This window comes from Dermacentor variabilis, chromosome 5 (assembly GCF_050947875.1).
Source record: "Dermacentor variabilis isolate Ectoservices chromosome 5, ASM5094787v1, whole genome shotgun sequence".
Classification (NCBI taxonomy): Eukaryota; Metazoa; Arthropoda; class Arachnida; order Ixodida; family Ixodidae; genus Dermacentor; species Dermacentor variabilis.
Window position 1 is genome coordinate 48,975,957 of NC_134572.1, and position 23,010 is coordinate 48,998,966.

The 23,010-nt window shown below is 44.1% G+C and overlaps 2 protein-coding genes and 1 pseudogene across 2 annotated transcripts; all 3 read right to left on the minus strand.

Annotated features, from left to right (window-relative positions):
* Positions 1-1,354, minus strand: LOC142582565 (acetylcholinesterase-1-like). Its single transcript, XM_075692424.1, has 2 exons — positions 855-1,354; positions 1-257 (listed from the first exon to the last, which is right to left on the minus strand). Exons 1-2 carry the CDS (start codon positions 1,352-1,354, stop codon positions 116-118), a joined length of 642 nt encoding a protein of 213 aa, XP_075548539.1. The 3' UTR covers positions 1-115.
* A 56-nt stretch (positions 1,355-1,410) lies between these two features.
* On the minus strand, positions 1,411-2,608 carry LOC142583526 (acetylcholinesterase-like; annotated as a pseudogene).
* Positions 2,609-12,505: 9,897 nt separating this feature from the next.
* DCTN6-p27 (dynactin subunit 6) lies at positions 12,506-22,992 on the minus strand. The gene is made up of 7 exons (XM_075692426.1): positions 22,798-22,992; positions 22,615-22,682; positions 22,419-22,524; positions 21,886-21,962; positions 21,600-21,647; positions 18,984-19,126; positions 12,506-12,743 (listed from the first exon to the last, which is right to left on the minus strand). The coding sequence occupies exons 1-7, from the start codon at positions 22,830-22,832 to the stop codon at positions 12,639-12,641; spliced, it is 582 nt and encodes a 193-aa protein (XP_075548541.1). The 5' UTR covers positions 22,833-22,992; the 3' UTR covers positions 12,506-12,638.
* Between the last annotated feature and the right edge of the window lie 18 nt (positions 22,993-23,010).

Here is a 23,010-nt window from a genome sequence, read left to right on the forward strand (position 1 = left end):
TATGTATATGTAAAGGAAAAACGCGCAGATCAACTGTTTATTGCCGCCGGACATACAGCAGCGAATTTCCCCCACAGAAAATGTGGCAGGATTGATCGCTGTGGAAAAAGAACTTTCAGATGAGCCCCTTCCAAAAATCGCAGTTTTGGCCTTCCAGACCGCGATTCACTGTGACCGAGCCGTGTTGAAATGTCACGTAAGAGCGATGCTCCTTGTCGTATCGAGGCCACGCTTTCCGACCAGGAAGCTGGGGAGTCCTGCGAAAGAGAAAGTATTGATTTTACGAGGATGGTTCAGTACCATATAAGTAGGCGAAAGGGTTATTGCTGAGGTTCATAAAACGTGTCGCTTAAAGGTTATATGCACTGTGCGACTAACAAAACTGTCACTCTTGGTTTCTTTTCCTTTTTTTAAACGTTCAACTACGTTTTCCATTCTTATGCGTCGCGCCGAGAGCCCCATCCAAGCGATAACGGCGACGTGTGAGCCACGTCCGAGACAATGACGAAGGAAAAGAATCGAAAGTGAAATGGATTCCTAGCAAATACAGGCTCAAGTCAACATTTCAACCTGGACAGTACAAATTTTTGTGATGTCAAACCTATAAAATGCTCTATATGCAGACCTTGTCGTTTCGTTCCGCTCATTAAACTCACGGTTGCTGAGCGGCAGTACAAATACATGCAGGCAAACATATCGAGCTTTGCGCAACGATTCCCACAATCCAAAATTGCATGGCCTATCGACAGCAACATCAATGGTTTGCGGACCCTTTGATGGATCCGCTCGAAAACCGCGAAAAACAAGCATTACCGCAGTGAATAAATTGCCTGCGCAAAATAATTCATACATACCCCGTGTGCGCAAAACTAGCCCATGCCGACATGATCGTCTCGCTCATGAGAACGTCTTGCGTAGCGTATCTGCCGGGATGACGCAGTGGTGCGCCGAACACGAGCTGGTTCTCGTCTGAATGGGTAGCCTCGAATTCTTCCGGCCATGGAGCGGGCATGGGGCGGTGCCCGAATTTGTACGCGAGCAGGACGTTGACTCGACTTGAGAAGGAATCGGCAAGAAACAGTGCTGGGCAGTTGAACATGAAGTCGCCGTCGGAAGACACAAGCGCGGCGAAGACGTCTTCTGGAGCCGACCGCTTGCTTAAGGTTCCCAGGTAGCGCTCGCTGATCCGTTCAACGACCGATTTTGGGAAGCCAGCAAAGATGTGGGCAATATAGGCGCGTCCGAACGCCACGTCAATTCCCGCCGAGGAACTCGTCCAATTCTTAGCGACGCCATCCGGAGTACTTCCCATGAAAACTACAATGGCACCTTCTCGCACGTTCGTCCCCATCATCACGTCGATCGGGAGCTTTTTGTCTTCTTCAACCGCCTCTATGGGAGCCACGGGAACTATAGAGCGTCACCTATGCTCGGCAGAAAGGTGAACAGATGGTCACTGAAGATCCTCAGTTCTGCGCTGGCGACGTCCTCCGGCGGCACGTTCTGTAGACAGGCGACAGCTTTTGGCGTGAAAGCGTCACCCGAGAGGCATCCTACGTCTCGAGCGAGGTCTAGCGCCCGCCTAGACGCGTCGGCTACGCCACTTTCGTTCTCCAGATGCAGGGGCCACCGCGGTGTCCCGCTCTGCATGATGATCCTTCTGACGAGCCCCCTGGACAGTGGAGAGAGAGCCAGCATGCCCGTCGACGCGCCACCAACGCTCTCGCCGAACAGTGTCACTCGAGAGCGGTCGCCGCCGAACACGCCGACGTTGTCGTGCACCCATCGCAGCGCCAGGTACTGGTCCCATAGGCCCGCGTTTCCCGGTAGGTTGGACGTGTTGGCGTTCATGAAACCGAAGGCGCCAAGCCTGTAGTTCGTTGACACGACGACCACCTGTCCGTAACTGGCCAGAACGCTGCCGTCGTACACGTCTAGGTTGGCCGACCCAATTCTGAACGAGCCTCCGTGCAGCCACAACATGGCGGGCAACGGAGTGTCCGACGAACGATTCGACGGCGGCCAGACAGTCTTCGCTGCACTCGCTTTCGTCGGCCTGCCACGGCACCGCAGGGACCTTGCCTCGCCTCTGAAAGCAGGGCTTCGAGAACTCGACTGCACGAAGTCGCCCTCCCCAAGGCTTCTTGGCTACTGGCCTCTTGAACCGCAGAGCTCCCACCGGAGGCTCGGCGAAAGGTATGCCGAGAAAAGAGTGCGAGCAGTGAGAATCGTAGCATACTTCCTTCCCAATAACCACGCCCGAAGCAGTGGTGACCGTGCTCGTTCCTTGGACGACGGCTAAACGATTCGAGAAGCTGAAGATTAACACTGAAAGAAAAAAAAAAAAGAGGCATAACGAATAGAAAGCATATTTTAGCCGTAAACCTTAGACCTAATGGGGCGTTGGTAACACTTTAATGGGTTTAAATTGAGCAGGACACAAGCAGGAGAAGCGTACTCAGCAACTTTAGAAAACAGACGTAAATACTGGACGAGCATTTACTCCCGCAAGAGGCCTTCGAAGCATTTATTAGATAACAAAACAAAAAGCAAGCTTTCCGGAAATAAAAATAGAGCCTTGACTTTCCAGGTACCACTTACCTAACATGTAAAGTAAAAAAATTTCCATTCCGTTCGGTAAACACGGGTTAAAGAGTAACGAAAAATATTGACAGCGCTTTGCAAGGAATTCCCGTAGGAGGTATTTGCAGGCTGCTTTTTGAACTTGTGAACCAAGCTTGTCGGGGAATGTATACTATATAGGTTGCGAAAATCAGTTTCCAATCGCTTCTCGCAAAAAAAAGTTCTACGTTCGTACACGTGTACTTAGCGGCTACGCAGCGACGCGTCCTATTCATTCAAAGTCTACAATTAGATGTCGCGAGCGCCTCCTTGAAAGTCACTCTTCGGTGAATGCGCCCCCGTTCTTATCTGCCGATACAGTTCTTCAAACGAATACGTTCGAGGTTTATGACAGTGAAAGCTGCGCTTATCGCAGCAGCGTCTCTCTACTCATGTGCAAAAGAAACCGCTGTGGTGGCCTAGTGACTGTTTTCATAAAAACGCACTTAATAAGAAGACGAAAGGAACACATACAAGACGGGCGCTGAACTTTCAACTAGCGTTTATTTCAAACGATCATCTATTGGTGCACTGTGCATCAGGTGCATCATGCACGCGTCATCTTACAAAATATTGTATAAATCATACAGTTCATACATACGACTGTATGGTCAATCAGTTTACGTTCCTATATAACTTGAAAGAAATGTCACTTCTTCTTCCTGCAACGCCAAACACGGACTTGTCACCTGACTTCCTTATAAAATACGCTTCAACTATTTCGCGTTAGTGGTCATGGCGTTGGGTTGTTAAGCGCGAGGTCGCGGTATCAAATCCTGGTGCGGCGGCCGCATTTCGACGGAGGCAGAATCCAAAAAGAATCTGTGCCCTTCCACTCTGTGAAGAAGGATGACCAGCGAAGCTGTGTATGTGGGCCTGCAATGGCGAACTGCACCTCCGCCGCGGGTCGACCCGGCATTGCACTATCTTCGGGATCGGCCAAAGTAAGGGGAGTGCTTAACGCCTGCTTCACCTCCGCCGCGGGTCGGCACGGTATTGCACTGTCACCGGCATCGGCCGACGTATGGAGAGTTTTTTGCTTACAACACTAAAATTTCCTTCGCCGGTAGAGGTATACAGCTTCGCTGTAAAACACCCGTGTAAAGTGCATTGAGTACACGTTAATCTATCTATCTATCTATCTATCTATCTATCTATCTATCTATCTATCTATCTATCTATCTATCTATCTATCTATCTATCTATCTATCTATCTATCTATCTATCTATCTATCTATCTATCTATTTTGTATCTAAATGTTCTGACGATTGATCCATGGTCGATTGGGTAGCGTATCGGGCTGCTGTGCCATGTGTGTGATACGTACCAATCTTCAACAAATATTTTTCACGCCGACATGGGTCATTGTAATAAGCGAGACTGGGTATAGGTACCTCTGTTCGATGAAGCTCTTGTGGGTGTATGCCACTCGGTTTGTGCTGAACTTCAATGAAAGACCCCACAAAGTCAAAATAATTCGGAACGCTGTAACGGGGCCCCGTTACAGCGTTCCCCATAATCATACCGCGGTTTTGGCACGTAATAGGATCAGAGAGCAAACGGGTATAGACGATATTCTAATAGACATTAAAAGAAAAGAAAATGGCGCTGGACAGGTCATGTAATGCGCAGATTAGATAACCGTTCGACCATTAGGGTGACAGAATGGGTATCAAGAGAAGAGAAGCGCAGTAGAGGACGGCAGAAGACTAGGCGGTGCGACGAAATTAGGAAATTTGCTGGTGCCAGTTGGAATCGATTGGCGCAGGACAGGGGTAATTGGAGATCGCAGGGCCTTCGTCCTGCAGTGGACATAAAATAGGCTGATGCTGATGAAGATAATGATATATATATATATATATATATATATATATATATATATATATATATATATATATGTGTGTGTGTGTGTGTGTGTGTGTGTGTGTGTGTGTGTGTGTGTGTGTGTGTGTGTGTGTGTGTGTGTGTGTGTGTGTGTGTGTGTGTGTGTGTGTGTGTGTGTGTGTGTGTGTGTGTGTGTGTTTGTGTGTGTGTGTGTGTGTGTGTGTGTGTGTGTGTGTGTGTGTGTGTGTGTGTGTGTGTGTGTGTGTGTGTTCACGTGAAGAATGCCGTCAGCGTCTCGAACTACAGCAGTGATTTTCCTTTTTTAACTTGTTCTACCTTCTTGTTACCTGATAATGACGTCAAAGCTTCAGAGTCATGTTGTGGTTTACCATCAGCCTAAAGTAAATGGTCCGGTTGGGTAACTGGCAACTAGGTTTTTCGGTGGCTTTAGGTTGGTTATATGACTGTATGTACATGAACCCGACAGGAATGGATCGAGCCAGGAGTCGGGCCCATACCCCTGTCACACGGGCACCCGCGAACTCCATTTATCTCCTTCGTCTTTACGTCAACGGAGTGCGCACCGTGTCACACGGTCTCCCTTGCGCCAAGTTAAATGGAGATTTTGGCTAAGGGAGTTCGGCATTGACCATTACTGCTGGATGCAGTACTCTCGTTCCCAGATAGCTACAGCTGCGAAGAAATGCACGCAAATAAAATCATCGTAACTGACTCACACATTTTACCATTATTCTTTTTTGTGCCTTGATTTATACGCCACGTAATGGGAGTTCTTAATTTGTTTTTAAGGACACAGCGCCTCGACCCTCTACACCAATGTTCATGGAGAAATGTCGTTCCGCCATTTCGTCTGTTTATCAGCTTCGTCACTCATCTAGAAGCAGTTGAGCTCACCTCGAACACACACGCACACACACGCACGATTACACAGCACAGAATTACAACTCGAAGCGCACCGGCCGAACAACGTGACCTACGCGCCCACGCACGAAAGCAAGAGCGCAGCATGGCCAGCATCGCTTCCAACTTCGCTATGCTTTAAAAAAAAAATATTTCAGTAACATACAGCAAACTTTCTCTCTGTGATTTTATTAGATTACATACTGCGTTAAAAAATATATTTAACGGCGACTGTATATGTGAGCAGATGCATGAGAAAGAAAGCGCAGCAGCGCCGTTTCTCGCATTGTGCTTGTAGCACTGCCGCGACTTCATTGCCGTAAATCTCCATTTAGGGAGTTTCCTGTTAACGGATTTCGCGGGTGCCCGTGTGACAGGGGTATAATTAGACCGCCCGATTCGACAGTGTTTCTCATACCTGACGGGTCGGTCTCGATGTCAAAGTACCAAATAGCCCACTGAGAGAAAAAGCCGGTGCCTGTAGCAGCGAAACAACTAAATCCCAACTTCCAGCAGAGCGGGTGAAAGGGGCACCTTCTGCCGCGATGGCGCGCCAGGTGTTTCGTGAGGGGAGAAGGCATCGCCGCGATGCCACGTCATCCTCGCTCTCGGAAGCGTGTGTTATCCGCGCGTTCCTTGTCCGCGCAAGTTCTCACCTGAGTTTTAACTTCGCCTCGGCAATCGCTATAAAAAATTTATCCATTAAATACTGAATAAATTCGAAAGGAAAAACGTTGGCGGTGACGACTTTCGAGCCTACGACATCACGCTCAGAAGTCGAGTGTCTTATTCACTGGGCTAAACCAGCGCCTCCCAGATAGCAAGCTTGTGTACTCTGCTTTATGACATCATGCTACTTGTGCTGAAAGTTCCATTGCCAAGTCCGGCGTGACTAAAGTGGTGACGTCAAAATCCCGCACCTTACTAGGGAGCTTCTCTATTAGATTCTATGGCAGTCGGGCAAGGTATCATGACGTCACGGATCGAAATGCACCGGCCATGTGTCTCAACGCGCTCGCTTGCCCGCGTGGAGTTCCTAACTGGAAGGACCGCTCAGCGGCGTTCAATTGTACATTAATGTTTTCACATTCACAACTCATCAGAAGTGCTTAAGTGTCCTCGGTCTCTTTCCTCGTTTCTCTTTTTTTGGCAAGAGTCTCCGTCGAGGCCGAAGACAACGCGACCGGTTGATCACTGCTGGCTGCGAACCACCGTACCAATCTGTCCGCATTATGTGTGCTATCGAATATCGATCGCAGGCTTTGTTCTTTAGCGACGCTGCGAAATGGCTTACTCTGTTCTATACTCTCAGACTGTACTCTCAGCAAAGATGCTGTGCGCCCAGACATGCAGAAATATATAAGTTTATTCATGAAATACGCACGTAAAAGCGGCCGATATTTCGGTAGCCGTTGTAGATTCGTTCTATAAGTCCTTGACGATGCTGCGCAGGTAGGTCCATGTACAATCGACGGGTCCGGGAAATCGGGCTATGAAAAATCTCCCAGAGACTGCATTGATATTGGTATTATATGATGTGAAGAGTAGCCAGGCGCTGTGCCCCTTCCGGTGACGGTTGCCAGCCTGCTACTCGCTTTCCTTTCCTGTCAAGTGTTTCATCATTCATCATTTATTATCAGCCTATTTTATGTCCACTGCAGGACGAAGGCTTCTCCCTGCGATCTCCAATTACCCCTGTCTTGCGCCAACCGATTCCAGTTAGCACCTGAGAATTTATTAGTTTCATCACCCCACCTAGTCTTCTGTTGTCCTCGACTGCGCTTCCCTTTTCTTGGCACCCATTCTGTAACCCTAACGGTCCACCGGTTATCTAACCTAAGCATTACATGACCTGCTCAGCTCCATTTCTTTCATTTAATGTCAATTAGACTATCGGCTATCCCTGTTCGCTCTGTAATCCACCCTGTATACTCTCTTCCTATCTCTTATAACTTTATGCCTAACGTACTTCGTTCCATCGCTATTTGCGCGGTCCTTAACTTGTTTTCGAGCTTCTTTGTCAGTCTTCAAGTCTGTGCTCCATATGTCAGCACCGGTAGAATGCATTGATTGTACACCTTTCTTTTTAATGACAATGGTGAGCTACCAGTCAGGATTTGACAATGTCTGCAGAATGCGCTCTAACCCATATTTATTCTTCTGTAACTTTCCTTCTCATGATCAGGGTCTCCTCCTGTGAGTAGTTCGCCTAGGTAAACATACTCTTTCACATACTCTAGAAGCTGACTAGCGATCCTGAACTCTTGTTCCCTTGCCCGGCTATTGGTCATTATTTTTGCCTTCTGCATATTAATCTTCAACCCCACTCTTATAATCTCTCTTTTAAGGTCGTCAATCGTTTGTTGTAATTCATCCCCAGTGTTGCTGAACAGGACAGTGTCATCTTCTGATCGAAGGTTGCTGAGATATTCGCTATTGATCCTTACTCCAAAGCCTTCCCAGTTTAATAGCTTGAATACTTCTTCCAAGCATGCAGTGAATAGCATTGGAGAGATTGTGTCTCCTTGTCTGACCCCTTTCTTTGTAGGTATCTTCCTACTTTTCTTGTGGAGAATTAAGGTAGCTGTGAAATCTCTGTAAATACTTTCCAAGATATTTACGTAAGCGTCCTGTACTCCTTGATTACGTAATGCCTCTATGACTGCTGGTATCTCGACTGAATCAAATGCCTTTTCGTAATCCATGAAAGTCACATAGATAGCCTGATTGTACTCTGTGTATTTCTCGTTTACTTGATTGATGACATGGATGTGATCTATTGTAGAGTATCCCTTCCTGAAACCTGTCTGTTCCCTTGGTTGACTAAAGTCCAGTGTTGCCCTTATTCTACTGGAGATTATCTTGGTGAATATTTTGCATAATATTGGAAATAAGCTAATGGGCCTATAATTTTTCAATTCTTTAACGTCTCCCTTTTTGTTTATTAGTATAACGTTGGCATTATTCCAGTTCTCTGAAACCCTTGAAGTCAATAGACAGTTCGTATAAAGGGCCGCTAATTTTTTAAGCATTATGTCTCCACCATCTTTGATTAAATCGACTGGTAGTCCATCTTCTCCTGCCGCTTTTCCCTGTTTCATGTCTTGCAAGACCCTTCTAACTTCATCGCTAGTTATAGAAGGAGCCTCTGTAACCTGTTCATTACTGCTTCGAATGGAGGTATCCTGGCTGCTTTGGGTACTGTACAGGTCAGTGTAGAATTCTTCCGCTGTTTTTACTATATCTTCGAGATTACTGATGATATTACCTTGCCTCTTTCAGTGCATACAACATGGTTTGTCCGATGCCTAGTTTCCTTCTCACTGTTTTCAGGCTGCATCCATTTTTTACTGCTTCCTCAGCCTTTCTCACGTTATAATTTCAAATATCCCTTATTTACTCCTTGTTGATTAGTTTTGACAGTTCCACGAATTCTATCTGATCTCTTGAGTTGGACACTTTAATTCTTTGTCGTTTCTTTATTGGGTCATTTGTTACTTAGGATAACTTACCTACTGGTTGCCTTGGTGCCTTACCTCCAACTTCAATTGCTGTTTCTGAAGCCAGCCTAGTTTTGATTTTCATTCATTGTCTCTATGTTCTCTTCACCTCTCTGTTCTAAGGCTGCATATTTGTTTGGAAGTGCCAACCTGAATTGGTCTGCTTTTACGCTTACTGCGTCTAGGTTGGCCTGTTTCTTCTTGACCAATTTTACTCTTTCTCTCTTCAAATTGAGGGGAATCCTAGCCCTAACTAACCTATAATCACTACACTTTACCCTACCTAACACTTCTACATCCTGCACTATGCTCGGATCGGCAGAAAGTATGAAATCAATTTCATTTCTTGTTTCACTTAGAGCTTTTCAAGGTCCACTTTTCGTTCCAACGCTTCCTGTAGAAGGTGTTCATTATTCGCAACTTATTCCTTTCCGCGAATTCAAGCAACATCTCTTCTCGATTGTTCCTAAAATCCACGCCGTAGTTGCCAATTGTTTGTTCACCAGCCTGCTTTTCCACATTTTTCTGTTGAAGTCGCCCATGATTACCGTATACTGAGTTTGCACTTTTCGCATCGCTAATTCAACATCTTCATAAAACTGTTCCATTTCTTCATCATCGTGACTGGAGGTTGGAGCGTAGGTTTGTACTACCCTTATTCTGTACTTCATATTCAGCTTTATTACGGCTACTACTACCCTCTAGTTAATGCTGTGTAGAATTCGTCAATGTTGCTCGCTATGTCCTTATGGATTAGGAATCCTACTCCGAACTGCTTCTTATCTGGTAGTCCTCTATAGCAGAGGACGTGGCCATTTGTCAGCACTGTATAAGCCTCACCAGTTCTTCTAATCTCACTAAGGCTAATGATATCCCAAACAATGCCTGATGGTTTCTCAAAGAGTCCGGCTAGGTTAGCTTCACTCGAGAGGGTTCGGGTGTTAAATGTTGCAAGGGTCAGTTTCCATTGGTGGCCTGTCCGGGTCCAGAGATTCTCAGCACCCTCTCCTGCGTTACAGGACTGACCGCCATCTTGGTCAGGTTCTCCGCAGCTGCTGAGGACTGAGGCCATTGGATAATTGAATGAGTCATTTGGGGAGGGGGTGGACGAATATGCACCAGGGAGGCCAAGTCCTTTTCTGGTGAGGGAGTGTCTCGTTGAAGCTTAGTGTATCTTCCTAATTTGGTTGTACCTGGATTAGTATAGCCCCACTTGCTTTCGGCGTTTTTGCCAGTGTCAGGCGCCACTCCGAGCCTGGAGATGTAGTGTATTAGGGGAGGTGAATTCGAGTTTGCCACCTTCAGGGGGAAAAGAAGTGTATATATGTTTTCAAAAGAAATAATAATAATAATAATAATAATAATAATAATAATTATCCCGGCCACGGTGTCCGCATTTCGATGGGGGCGAAATGCGAAAACAATAGTGTACTTAGATTGGGGGGCACGTTAAAGAACCCTAGGCCCCAGGTGATCCAAATTTCCGCATTCACCCATTATGGCGTGCAATCAGATCGTGGTTTTGGCGCGTAAAATCCCATAATTGTGAATAATAATAATAATAATAATAATAATAATAATAATAATAATAATAATAATAATAATAATAATAATAATAATAATAATAATATGTGAAAGCGAATTATCTGATGCAGAAAGCGAATATATTGGATTGTTTGAAATCGGGTCAGCCCTAAACTAGAAAGAAATTGACAATCGCAAATATTTCGTACGGCGCCGCGCGCCGTACGCTGTATGTGTGAGTGAAACTTGCGAGGGTCACCCGACGATCGCGTCTCAATCTCGAGCGCTCAAGGGAGGAAAGCGCGGAGGAAGAGCGCCGTCTTCCGTCGCGCACCCGGCATTGGGGTGTAGTGGCTGTAGAAGGGGGGAGGCGTTCTACTCCGGCGGCTGCTGCGTACGACGAGGCCTCGCGGGTGCAGTATCTTGAAAGCGATCTGCGATGTGGACAAAGTACGCCGAGTGCTGGAAGCTTCGTATGCGCTGTGATTTCCAAACTTCGCGTTGCAGCGAGAGGCAGCACGAAGGTCAATTCGCTCGCTGCTGCTGCCGCGCTTCCTCACTCCAGCGTATTGACTGCGAGTTTCCGCAGTCATCTAATGATGTCTTCATGTTTACCTGTGCACGCGTGAAACCATGCTTGTTAACTTAGCGAATGTTTACAAGTATATACTGCCGATAAAACTACTATCCTTACTTCGTATAGCTATCTGTATCTGCTATCGCAATCGATGCTTCGCCTTTCGGGAGAAACTACGCCTTTTTTTTTGACACAATCATAAAGTTGGCGAGTATGTATTATGACCGCCGTAGAGTGCCCCAGCGGATGTGGCCCGTGGGCCGCATCCTGTCCGAATAAGACCGTTGTTCTCTTTAATAACCTAAGTTATGAGCGTATGTCAATTCTTAAGCTAGCAATTGATATTAATTGGAACAAAGAAAAGGGGAAAGAGAAAATTACGACCGTTTATTCGCGGATTCGATAATTACGATGTTATCGCAACAGTTAAGTGTGTAAAGCACAGTGACGATGGATGCAGCCCTCGACTTTTTTTTCTCTTTATTGAATGGTAACTTTCCATGACCTCGGGACACAGCACCATGCCTCCCCAGAATCTACGAACCCTAGCAGAGAAACTGGGCAACATGTAAATTACCTGCATAATAAGTGTCATCGTTATTTTTGGTGTCACTGGCGTGATCCGTTTATCTTTTTCTCCCAGTTCGGCAGGACTGACACTGATCGACGCACATAGCAGCGAGATATACACTACCCCACACCCATATACGCGCGTACCCCAACATACGATTTTTGCACTCTTGCAATATAACACAGATTCCGCTGAACTTGCTTTGACAAGTATATAGCAGTAACAACCAGTATACTGTCAGCTACTAAGTCATATCTTTCGTACATTACTTCGTTAGTGTTAGAGAAACCTACCACTCTTAGGCTTGCAACGAGCGCGGTCGGAGCGTCAGGATAAGAAAGCACGAAACTCAGGATCCAAGAGCAATACTAAATCAGTTTAGAATGATACAGTACTATTTCTAAACTATTTGTTAATTTTGCGGTAATATGTTAATTATAAGAAAAAAATGAAGGACGAAGTGCCGTTTTCTGAATTTCGCGCTGAAACACCAACGCCGGTATCTCAGTGTGACGTCACGGATTTCGGCGCATTTTTTTTTTTCGTATTCGGCCCGTTCTGGCTTTGTTAAAGTTCATAAAAGTTGCTTAGTGCAGTGTTTGGCTACTTTACAATAAAATGTAGTCCATCTTTAACGATAAAAAACAACTAAATGTGCCCGCACAGACGCCGTCATAATCTGTGACATCACGGCGAGCTGGTGCGGAAAGTTCACGGCGGCGGCGCCACCTGTCCGTCATTTCTGCGTCTTTTCTGTCATATGAAACTTCTCATGGTTAAGTTTTTTTTAATTGCATTATGATGATTTACTAACACAGCTCTCTTTTCACGCCAACTGTATTTCCCATTAGTGTCCCATAATAACATAAGTTGCTAATAAAGCCAAGACAGTCGCTGTCAGAGGGCAGGATACTTGGCGGTATCCCACTGCTTACGACACTATACAGAACACAAGACACAAAACAAACCCATCATGTGTTATTTTATTTCGTTCTGACGTTCTTGAAGCAGAACCCAGCACTCGACTCCTCGACCTCTCCCCCCTCCCCCCCGAAGAAAGAACAAGTAAAGCCGAAACTCATGAATAAAGCTCCTTCTCTACTTCTTCAACTGCTGGAGAACTTGCTCTCCCTTGGACGGTTTCCAGAAGTAATGGTAGTTTGGCAGGACTTTGGTCAGGAAGTCCAACTGCAACGTCTGGGTCTATACACAAAAAGCGAACATATGAATAGTAAAGACCAACGCAATAATAATCGTTTTAAATGAGCGTAAAAAGTGTTTGTATACACTGCGTATAAGAATTGTGGATTAACGCATCCTCATTATATCTCGTGCTTACTCCGTAATCCCGACGTTCGGTCAGAAAAAAAAGCGCTTAGAAAGAGTTCAATTTAACAGAAAAAATAGCAGTAAGAGAAAGAACATTAATATGTGAATAAAGACCAGATTCATAAATTATTCGGAAGCATGATTGATTCGAAGCAAAGTTTCGGCGCCGTTGGATGCAAAATAACCGATGGCAAGTGAAAACGTAGAAACTGAAACATACCGTGCAAAGCTTCAACAAATTGAATGGCCCCTAACATGTGCAAATTCTGCGCACGTAAACGAAAACAAAGTTATAAACATGTTGCCGCAGAGGTTGTTGCCATACCTCTACTCAGCCGCTTATTATTCAATAAACCGACATATACCACTATGTGAAGACATCATCATAAAGAGCTTGCCGTATGACTACGCAGTCTAACTTTGCCAGCATATGCTAGGACGTATTGTTTATTCCTTCATAGTGGCTCCGAACCAGCGCTAACTTGGTTTTGTTCTTTTCAGGTGCAAAAAAGGGGCCAACTATATGTTTATGTCGTCAACCATACAGGATTTCGTGAGCCCGTCCCAATATTTATGAAAAAGTGTCAAGTTTCTACTCGACCCTGTCTAAACGAGTATGTGTGCAACATTCAAGCCCGGTCAGATCCGAATCCGAAGCTCTCCTCACAAGCATATTGACCAGCGTGCGGCTTAGAACTTCCAGACTCCACTTTGCAGTGTTCTTCCGTTCCTGTCATTGTAGGAACGTTCTAGCGAATTTTCCCTGCCGTGAAGGGTTTTTCGAAGCCGACAGAACCACACGCATGTAAATCACGTTATAGCACGACTTTATGCCAATCACCTTTCTCTCCCCCGCTCCTGACGTCCTACTTCCCGACACCATGCAAAGGAGGGTTATAGGCGGCGAGTTGACGCTGACAAGCGAGCTTCGCTGCAGCACACTGGCGCGTGTAGTGAAGCAAAGGTGACATATGTTCCGAAATCTTACCAAGGTCGTCGTCGTAAAAGCCAATATAATGTCACTCACAGTACCTATCTAGCGTAACCTCACTAAGCTACGTCTATTTCCCCCTGTATCGAAGCGCGGTCGTTTCAGCCACGCATAAAGCGTCGCCGTTGCAAATACATGCTCCGAATTTCTTGTCTTTGCCCCTTACGAGAATTTTTTTTTCAGTACTTCAACGGGGAGCACTTTATGCAAACTGGGGGAACTCCAGCCATACGACCAGTTTTGCACTACATGAGGTCACTAAATACACGCAGCGAAGCCACAGACCGTGGAATCTAACATTTTTCTTGCACTCACTGCCCAACTGTACTTGCATGCCTCTCCGACCCACTATTTTGCTCAAGATGCGCTCCAAATTGTCCACAAACTGTCTACGAACAGTACAATGCCTCCTGTTGTCAAACTGCCTAGTTACCCTGTGTTAGCTGTATGCTGGCTGCAAGTATGAGCACAGTTATTCTGACGAGACTAAGTACTATAAACACATACAACAAGCATGAAATGCTTCTTCACTCCATTGTGAGCGGTTTTGAAGGGGTATCTCAAATACAATGGAAGCCATTTATAATCTAAAGAACGTCGCTGGGAATCAAAGGAAAGTCATTGGCGATCCTATGCAAGCCACTGGAATCCTTAGAAATCTACTTGCAGCTGGAACACCTCTTTCACAAAATGTTTCAGCAGAAAAAAAGCTTTGTTCTCTGTTGGCAGCAAGGATCCAACCAAGACTTCAATGCACAGCTGTGGCAGGGAGCCTGCCATGCTATCAACTGATCTACAGTGCAAGTTCAGACAGTACTCCTTGAGGCATAGTGTAGGGCATATGTGATGCAGTCTGAGATGTCACGCACAAAGCTGTTGAAGACAAAAACAAAGAGTGACCTTCAGTGAGAACAGGCAGCACCTACAGCTTTTTGTATGCAGTGAGATAGCCGCTAGGAATGAAGGAGCAATAGAAGAAAAAGAACCTAAATAAATGAACGTCTAACCTATGTAAAGCATCGGCATACAAGAAATCAGTTGATTGTATCCAAACACAAACAACGACAAGTGGGGTACAAGTCCAGCAGAAAAGGCTTTCTGCATTTGTATTTAGAAGATGTCCATGATCAAGGCATGCTGCTTTATAAGAACCATTCTACAGAATATGTGCAGCAGTATACTTGACTACATTTTTCATAACAACAATCCTGCACTGATACCTTAATGCACACTAGTGTATGAGGGAGATCATGTGAGTGGAGATGTGCAATAATATGTGCACATTGGTGGCATCCTTATAAAGAAGCATTTCATGTTAACATCTACCGTATTCACTAGCTTAAGGGGAGCACTTTCTTTTTCTTTTTTATGATCATGACGAGGTGTGGCCCTCACATTGGGGCTGACCATTTCAGTTCCATTTTCCTGGCTGCGTGTATGCCCAGTGATCTCTTCATACTAAAAGAGGGAATGCTATTGTTTTAATAATGCACTAATTTGTTCACGCTTGCATGCCATGCACCTGGTGCCTGCCCAGTCCTCACCACTATGACTGTTGCTGCTTGCTCCTCAGGCTCTGTTCGGTAGCACGTTTGTGGATACGGTCACCTCCAGTGCCATTCGTGACATTAAATATGCCTGTAACTTCAAAGCTTTTCACAACGCCTCAAGATACTGCATGCCATGCACCCAAGCATTCAAGAGCAGCCAAATACACACACATATATATACTTTCTTTCTTGAATTTACGCTGCCAAGTTCGAAGTGCAGCTCTTACATAAGCGCATCCCTTACTCACATGCATACAGTGCTTCTAAAAATGAGGGATTGGTTTATTATTTTTGTTTGCGTAGCCAGAACACACCTGGCTGCACAAACAAAAATAATAAACCAATCCCTCATATTCAGAAGCACCGTATGCATGTGAGTAAGGGATGCACTCATGTAAAGCCCGGGATACATTCAGCGTACTTTCATGGCGAACTTCGCCCTGCATAAATATAGACGCGGTGGGACGATGCCGATGGTTCGTTGGCATCGCTTACATTCAGCGAAAGGCAGGCGGATGCCACCGCGCATTTGTCAGTGTTGCCAGACTCTAGGAATGTGTTTCTGGATAAGAAAAAAAAATAGTAAATGCGCTTTTTATTGTATTATTTGTTGTTAATGACTAAACAACTTGGAAAAAAGTTTCATAGAGGCGCTTACAAACGATTTCCGCATATTTCATTGAGCTGTAAGCATTTTAGCAGGCTGGCTTTCTGCCGTCTGGCTACATTGAGAGGTGATACCATGGAGCGCAAACGTTGCAGAAGGTTTTGTGGTTCTCCAACAGTGACTTTAGTTTACTTTGTGCAAAAACACATGGTGGTTTCAGTTCCTCTGTTAAAGCCGCCTCCAACAACAAGCATTTAGTACTGCAGCCAGGGAGGATAGAATTATCGGTATTTGGCGTGAAATGGGCTTGTCAGCAGCTCTCGTTTTGGATGCCCTAGGCATTCCGTGCGCCGCCTGGGCCCTCACAGATGCAAACAGCCAGAAGACCAGGCATGGTCGGCTTGTTGTCGCTCTTTTCCCTCAAGGCACTCCAGCGGAAGGGACTTATGGTTGTAGTAGAGCAGGGGTGCACAAACCAAACTTTGCGAGTATGCGTGCCGACAGCGAAAAAAAAAAAAAGAAAAGCTTTGGGCATCGCAAACGAGAAACCCATATGGGCGGCACCACACACACAAAAAAGACAATAATAAGGAAAGCAGTACAATGCACACACTATTTTGCGCCATGGAACCTTCAATGGGGTTGGTAAGAAAACTGCATCCCACTTATAATTATCTGTTTCGTGAGCACCTCACTAAAGTTTGTAGACTAAAAAATTACTTTACACAAATTTGTACTCTTAAACATTCAATATCTGGCTTTAATGATCAACGGTGCCCCTTTCACGTGCAGAGAGCCTGAAAGTGCACGGCCAAACTAGCCCAAACACCCGCATTCCGTCACTTTAGCACGGCCATGTGACTGACTCTTCGATGGAAAAATAAAAATACACAAAAACCAACCAAATGCTGGAAGTCAAAGGGAGATCAATCGTCGTGACGCCTGGTGACTGCGCGAGGCACTTCCGCCACTTCCGACGGCGATTTCCGCCAGGCGGCATTTTTTTGACCGGACCGGGTAGCTGGCGGGAGTCAAATTTTTGGACGCCGAGGGACGAGCGTTCGCCGCCGGGCATATTTCGTTGCCTGGACATCGGTTTTCTGCTCCATGTATCCCGGGCTTAAGAGCTGCACCTCAAACTTGGCAAGAGTTCTAGATATCCTGCTCGCTAGCCCTCAAAGCACCCTTTGAAGTCAAATAATATTTGGATCTTGTAATATACCGACTTACCGCAAACTGTACTACATCTTACCAATTCCATGCATTGAAGTGAAAGCTATGGTTCATGTTAGTTAACTATAAAATCCAGCCAAAAGAAAGGCTCCTCCATTTTGTGCCTCTGATGACCAAGTGAATACAAGGATTTGTTAAGGACTAGCAGGGCACTGTGGACAAGCCCCCTTCCCCTTTTATTGGTTGATATGAGCCCAATCCTTCAGTGCACTGCACAGAGTTGGTGAGACAGGGTGTAGTGGTTCATTTCACAGATTGCATTAACAGTGGTCGAACAGCCATTTGACTTTCTGGCACAGATCTTGGTACAGGCAAAATGCTGATCAGGTGCAGTGACAAGTGCTTTCAGCAGAATGTTGAATGCACTATATCTACACACCATTCGTCTCAATTTTAACTGAAATAGACAATAAAAATAGTGTAACCAGCTTCATGTACATCAATGAGATATGTGGGATAAAAATTACCAAAATAGCTTTGCTACTTTTAAAAGAATGGCTCTCCCTTTGCATATATTTTGGTAGGCAGTAAAAAGCCATGGTGTAAAGGGCGTGTCAGGGATGCCATGCCCTAGGACATGCGCAACTAAACTAAAGTCACCTTGAAGACGTCCAGGAGTTTCTTTAGCTTTAACGTGCACCCTTAACATCTATATCAAACAGTGTGTGACCAGAAACTATCCGAGGCTTCTTTTTGATTCCTTGAGCAAGCTCCGTGCCACGCTAGTATGAGGAATATAATACTGCCAAACAAATGGCACAAACAAAACCACAAAGTGGCCGTACATTACATGCTCCACCGAAGAGAAATGCAATGTGCAAAAAACAGCACATGGGGCATAAAATGGGGGACCAATGGAATCGACTATCAGCCACTCCTATGAATTCAGTAATGACGATGATAGCATGCGTTGGGTTTTTGTTTCAATTTTACTATAGCGAGGCAGCATGAAAAGAATGAGGGTTTCGTTCTCAAGCTTCTGTGGCACAGGCTCAGCAATGTTTTGCTAAAGTGCTGTTCTGGAGCAGGATGGCACAGAGGATTGCTCTTGGCACAATTAGTCACAACTAGTGCAGCAGTTCGACCACTGCAGTAAGTTAAAAACTGCAATTGTAGGTCTAGGCAATACATGAAAGTAACGCCAGAAGGCCTGAAAAACAAAAATCTATCATTATCAGCACTGTGTCTTGATGTAAGCCCTACAGGAAGTATGCAATGTTTATATAACTTTTCTTAAAGATCTGTGAGTGACACTGACTTCCTCTATTTGTTTCAAGAAATCATCGTGACTTTAATTCAAATATCCCAACTTGGCAGCTCCATTAAATCTGTCATCGATCTTGCACACATGTATTACATGTGTTAAAGATTGCATTAATTATGCTAGTATTGGAATGTAACAACCATTTGCCTTCAGAAATAGCAAAAGATGAAAAGATGTATTATGTGGACATTAAACAATATGACATGCTATCATATTGTCGAAAAGAGTACTTATACTATACTTACACTTACACTAGCAAGAGTAACTTATACTTTATACTTACACTAGATGAAATCGACCTTTTATTGCTGCAACACTGGCTACCAAGTTCACTAAAAATGAATTGATATTTCATGACAATGAATTAAATCTGCCTTCCCTACCACACTACACATACAGAAATCAATAAGAACAGTTATCTGTATTTTTGTGCCGATAACACCATTGCAAAACACCATGCATTACTCACCGCTGGCTTTTCATTTTGGATTCTTCTTTCACACGTACGGCCATATATTACTGTATTTTCCTTCAGCTTCTCATGAGTAGTGACTTCACACATGGCGCCGATGACGCAACCACTGGTCAGTTCAGTGTACCTTCCCAATTTGCCTAAGACCGACATAAAGTAAAAAGCATTCTGTCATTGAAAGCCTACAGTACAGCATGCAATGCAGACAAAAAAGAATGATGGTGCACAAGGTAGCACTGGTGTGATATAACATATGCCACCAACATTCAATGTTGTGCGATAACGACACACCCTGGTGCAATTAGTCCTACATAATACGTTAGCATGAAAGGAAAAAAATTGTCATCCACCTGAATTCTGGCATGAAGCTACAAAGAAAACACCATAGGTGTTTCTCAAAAAGAAAGCCTCGCACTTGAAGAAAAATTCACCCTGGTTTGGGATTTTGTTCTTTTTCTTCAACTGCGAGGCTTTCTTTCTGAAAGAAACCCATATGGTGTTTCCTTTGTAGCTTAATGCTGCAATTCAGGTGGATGACAACTTTTCCCTTTCATGTACTTTCCTCCACCTTGTGGACTTCTGCAGAACTGATTTTGCAGCAGCATTTTGGCAGCCCAAAAAGAAAACTCCAGTTATCTCCAGTGAAAATCTTTCACCAATTTTCACACGACACACACAACCTTCCAGGACACTGTTATGAAAGTGTACTTCCTGATCAATGTTTCTTTTTTCTTGTCAACTTGGAAATACAGTTTGATCAGAACAAAATGGCTTTTGTTCTAAAGGAGATAATATAGTGTGGGAGCAAAGCAAGCACAGGTTCTACCAACAATGCAGAAATTAGCACCATTCTCTAGCAACCACTATATAATCTATATAACCATAAAAAAGGTACATAGTCAGCTAACGAAGAAGTGCTGCATTCAGTAAATGAAAGTCACAACTTCTCCTGCAAAATGATATGCAAATACTACATGTGAGCTCTATGTGAAGCAATAAGCATTGCAGTTGCCAGCCATAGAGCCAGTACTAGGCATCGCATGACCTATACCAGTTAAAAGCAAATCTCACAAATGTATTAACGGTATGACAAAGTACAGGAGCATAATCGGTCGCTGAGGTTGTTAAATATTTAAACTCGTCATTGAAGCCCTGCTCATGATATGGTGTGCTGTTTTCCATAAAACATAATACGATATATATGTATGCATGTATGCATGTGTGTGTGTGTGTGTGTATATATATATATATATATATATAGTATTACGATATCATCAAGCGATGCTCAAAGGACGAGCCGCCGCAAGAACGACGACGAAGTGGGTCTGTGCCCTTGGCGCGAGCGAATGTCGGCCTGGCGATCTGTCTCCAGTGTACATAGCCTGTATATAGCTTATTTAATCTGTGTCTTTCCACACGTAACATTCTGGTGGAGGTCCGCGATCCCCGATATAATATATATATATATATATATATATATATATATATATATATATATATATATATATATATATATATATATATATATATATATATATATACGCAGGAAAGAGATGACGAACTTTTTGGGAGACTTCTTTTACTTAACGTTTTCGGCTGGTGGACCAGCCTTCGTCAGAGTACAGTCAGAGAACTTTGAAGAAAACCCCTATATATATATATATATATATATATATATATTCCCAATGTTTAAACATATACAAATTTATAGTACTCTCCCCGAAACACAATGGACTTGTACCGTTTTCTCTATTGTTCAAAACTGTTCAGAGACTCCTGCACAAGCCAATGCCCCTCAATAGTTGTACTGTTTTCTTCTTTGGCTCCTCTACATCTCGGAAATGCTTTTCTTTAAGCTATCATTGCACTTTTGGAGTTCACAAGAGGTACCATATGGGTTGCACAGAGAGAATAAGATGGTATTTTCGTCTCGTTTTTTGTCGGCAAGTGCTGCACACCAAGTGCCATGTGGGCGCAAGCATTTTCACAGTGCACAAGCCACTTGTTCACGCTCCAAAAAAATGTTCTTCAAACGCCATCACACAAATACTTAAGCATTCAACATAAAAATGTTGGCTGACACTCTGATCTTGCAATACAAATTTAGAACGATGAAGCTTACTGATTTAAAAAATTTACTAAGAGAGAACAGAACTGGATGCACATGTTATTTGACATTGACTATTGCAAAACTGACGCAGATGGCAACACAGGCTACGAAAAAGCAATGTAGTGAGTAGACGAAACTTCCCATAAGGATGCTGTTTGTCAAGTAATGGAGCTGATAGTGCAACATGCACTCCTAGTGGCACTTGCCGGTATTAAATTTCTTGCAACAACACCTTGTTTTGGGCGAGTTGGTTCACCTTGACAATTTTTCATAAAAACGAGCGAAAGACGAAGACAAAAGGAACACATATGATGCCAGTCCTGTCGTATGTGTTCCTTTCATCTTCGTCTTTAGTGCATTTTTATGAAAAACTATTAAACTTCCTTCTACCTCAGTAATAAAAATTATCGTTACTTTTGTATCCCTCTTCATATGTAGCTCTCATATAAACAACCTGCAACATTTACAAGAATTAAGTCTTATGAGGAAAGTGTCTTACTCACTTTTTGATTCGAGAACATTATTGTTTCCTATTGCAAGTGCTTCAGAGTCTGGCAATAGGCAATAAACAGTCAAAGAAACAACATGTGTTGTCAAAAAAGAAGATCCTTTACAAAATCCTACTAGCACCATCTACTCACTGCACTTCAAGCTCACATGTTCTGCAAAACTAAACAACAGATCACTCATCAAAGAGAGAGGCAAAAAAGTCATCATTCGCAATAATCGCTGTCATGATCCCTTTATGTCAACTGCCCTATTTCAATTTTATAGTACACACAAGGATACAACTACCAACTTCAAAAACATTGTTGTTCCCAATTGTCATCACGCTCTCCGAGTCAGGTGCATCCCCTTCTTTTCTCCTGCGATGGAAGTGTGGAAAGTAAGCAAAATGAATAAAACATTTCTTCATAAGTCATCCCATCACTCTTTCATGATGTGTAGCAGCAGAAGTTTCGAAGTGCTTTACCACAGAAATATTTGCTGCCTCTCTTTCTTTTTTCTTAGTGCTCTCCAAATGTCTCGTTTCAACCACGGCTATTTTGTGATTCTACGCACAATGCCAGAGTGCATCCTAATCACAGCTGAATACCTGAAACTAGCTGAAACTACGGCAAACGGACTTTTGTAACATCACCCCGCATTTTGTACACTTAATCCATGTAAGATGCAACCTCGAAGAGCACACAGGAATTTGAACGACACTATGTATTTACGGCTAGATAAGCAGTATCTCGTACGCTATATTTGAGAACTACAAGTGATATGCACCTAAAATAAGTGCAGCACAAACTGTCGAAGAAATCAAGGTACAAGACCTGTTGACTATGTAGACCTGCTCTTCAATAAGGTTGTTGTCTCCGATAATGATAGGTCCAGCTTCAGCAATAATGTGCGCCGCAGGATGAACAATAGTGCGGCTCCCTGCAGTAAATAAGCGAGTTTAGTTGGGAAATACCGCGATGCGTTGCAAACCAGGTAATACGCGGTTTCCTATTGATCGTAAGCACAAACCGATCGTCACATCTCCTTTTATTTCGCATTCTGCCGTCACAACAGCACCAGCGTATATCTTCACAGTTCTGGAAGTAAAACACGAAATTTGGTAAGAAAATCTCGTCTAAAATATACGTGCGCATGTGTTTTACTGCACTAAGCAACGCCCAGTCTGAATGACATCCGAAGTCGTCCGCTCACCCGCCTGAAGGCTTAGGCAGGGACGCCGTGCTCATTATGTAAAATAGTTCACACGGATGCCTGGAAACAATCGCTACAAATAAAACCGCGGGTATGTGGTCGCTGTAGGCTAATTCATGCGGCAATTTGAAGTGGTAATTGACAGCTCTCACATCCACTGATCGTCAGCCATATTACAGGCTTCTGGTGTGGATACGGCAATGGATACAAAAA

Coding starts and splice junctions, on each gene's coding strand:
- LOC142582565 (XM_075692424.1), bottom strand. CDS start 1,354: ATGATGGGGACGAACGTGCGAGAAGGTGCCATTGTAGTTTTCATGGGA. Junction 258..854: donor GCTAGTTTTGCGCACACGGG/GTATGTATGAAT, acceptor TCTCTTTCGCAG/GACTCCCCAGCTTCCTGGTC.
- DCTN6-p27 (XM_075692426.1), bottom strand. CDS start 22,832: ATGAGCACGGCGTCCCTGCCTAAGCCTTCAGGCGG. Junction 21,963..22,418: donor CAGGTCTACATAGTCAACAG/GTCTTGTACCTT, acceptor CTTCCATCGCAG/GAGAAAAGAAGGGGATGCAC. Junction 21,648..21,885: donor TGTTTTTGAAGTTGGTAGTT/GTATCCTTGTGT, acceptor GCCTATTGCCAG/ACTCTGAAGCACTTGCAATA.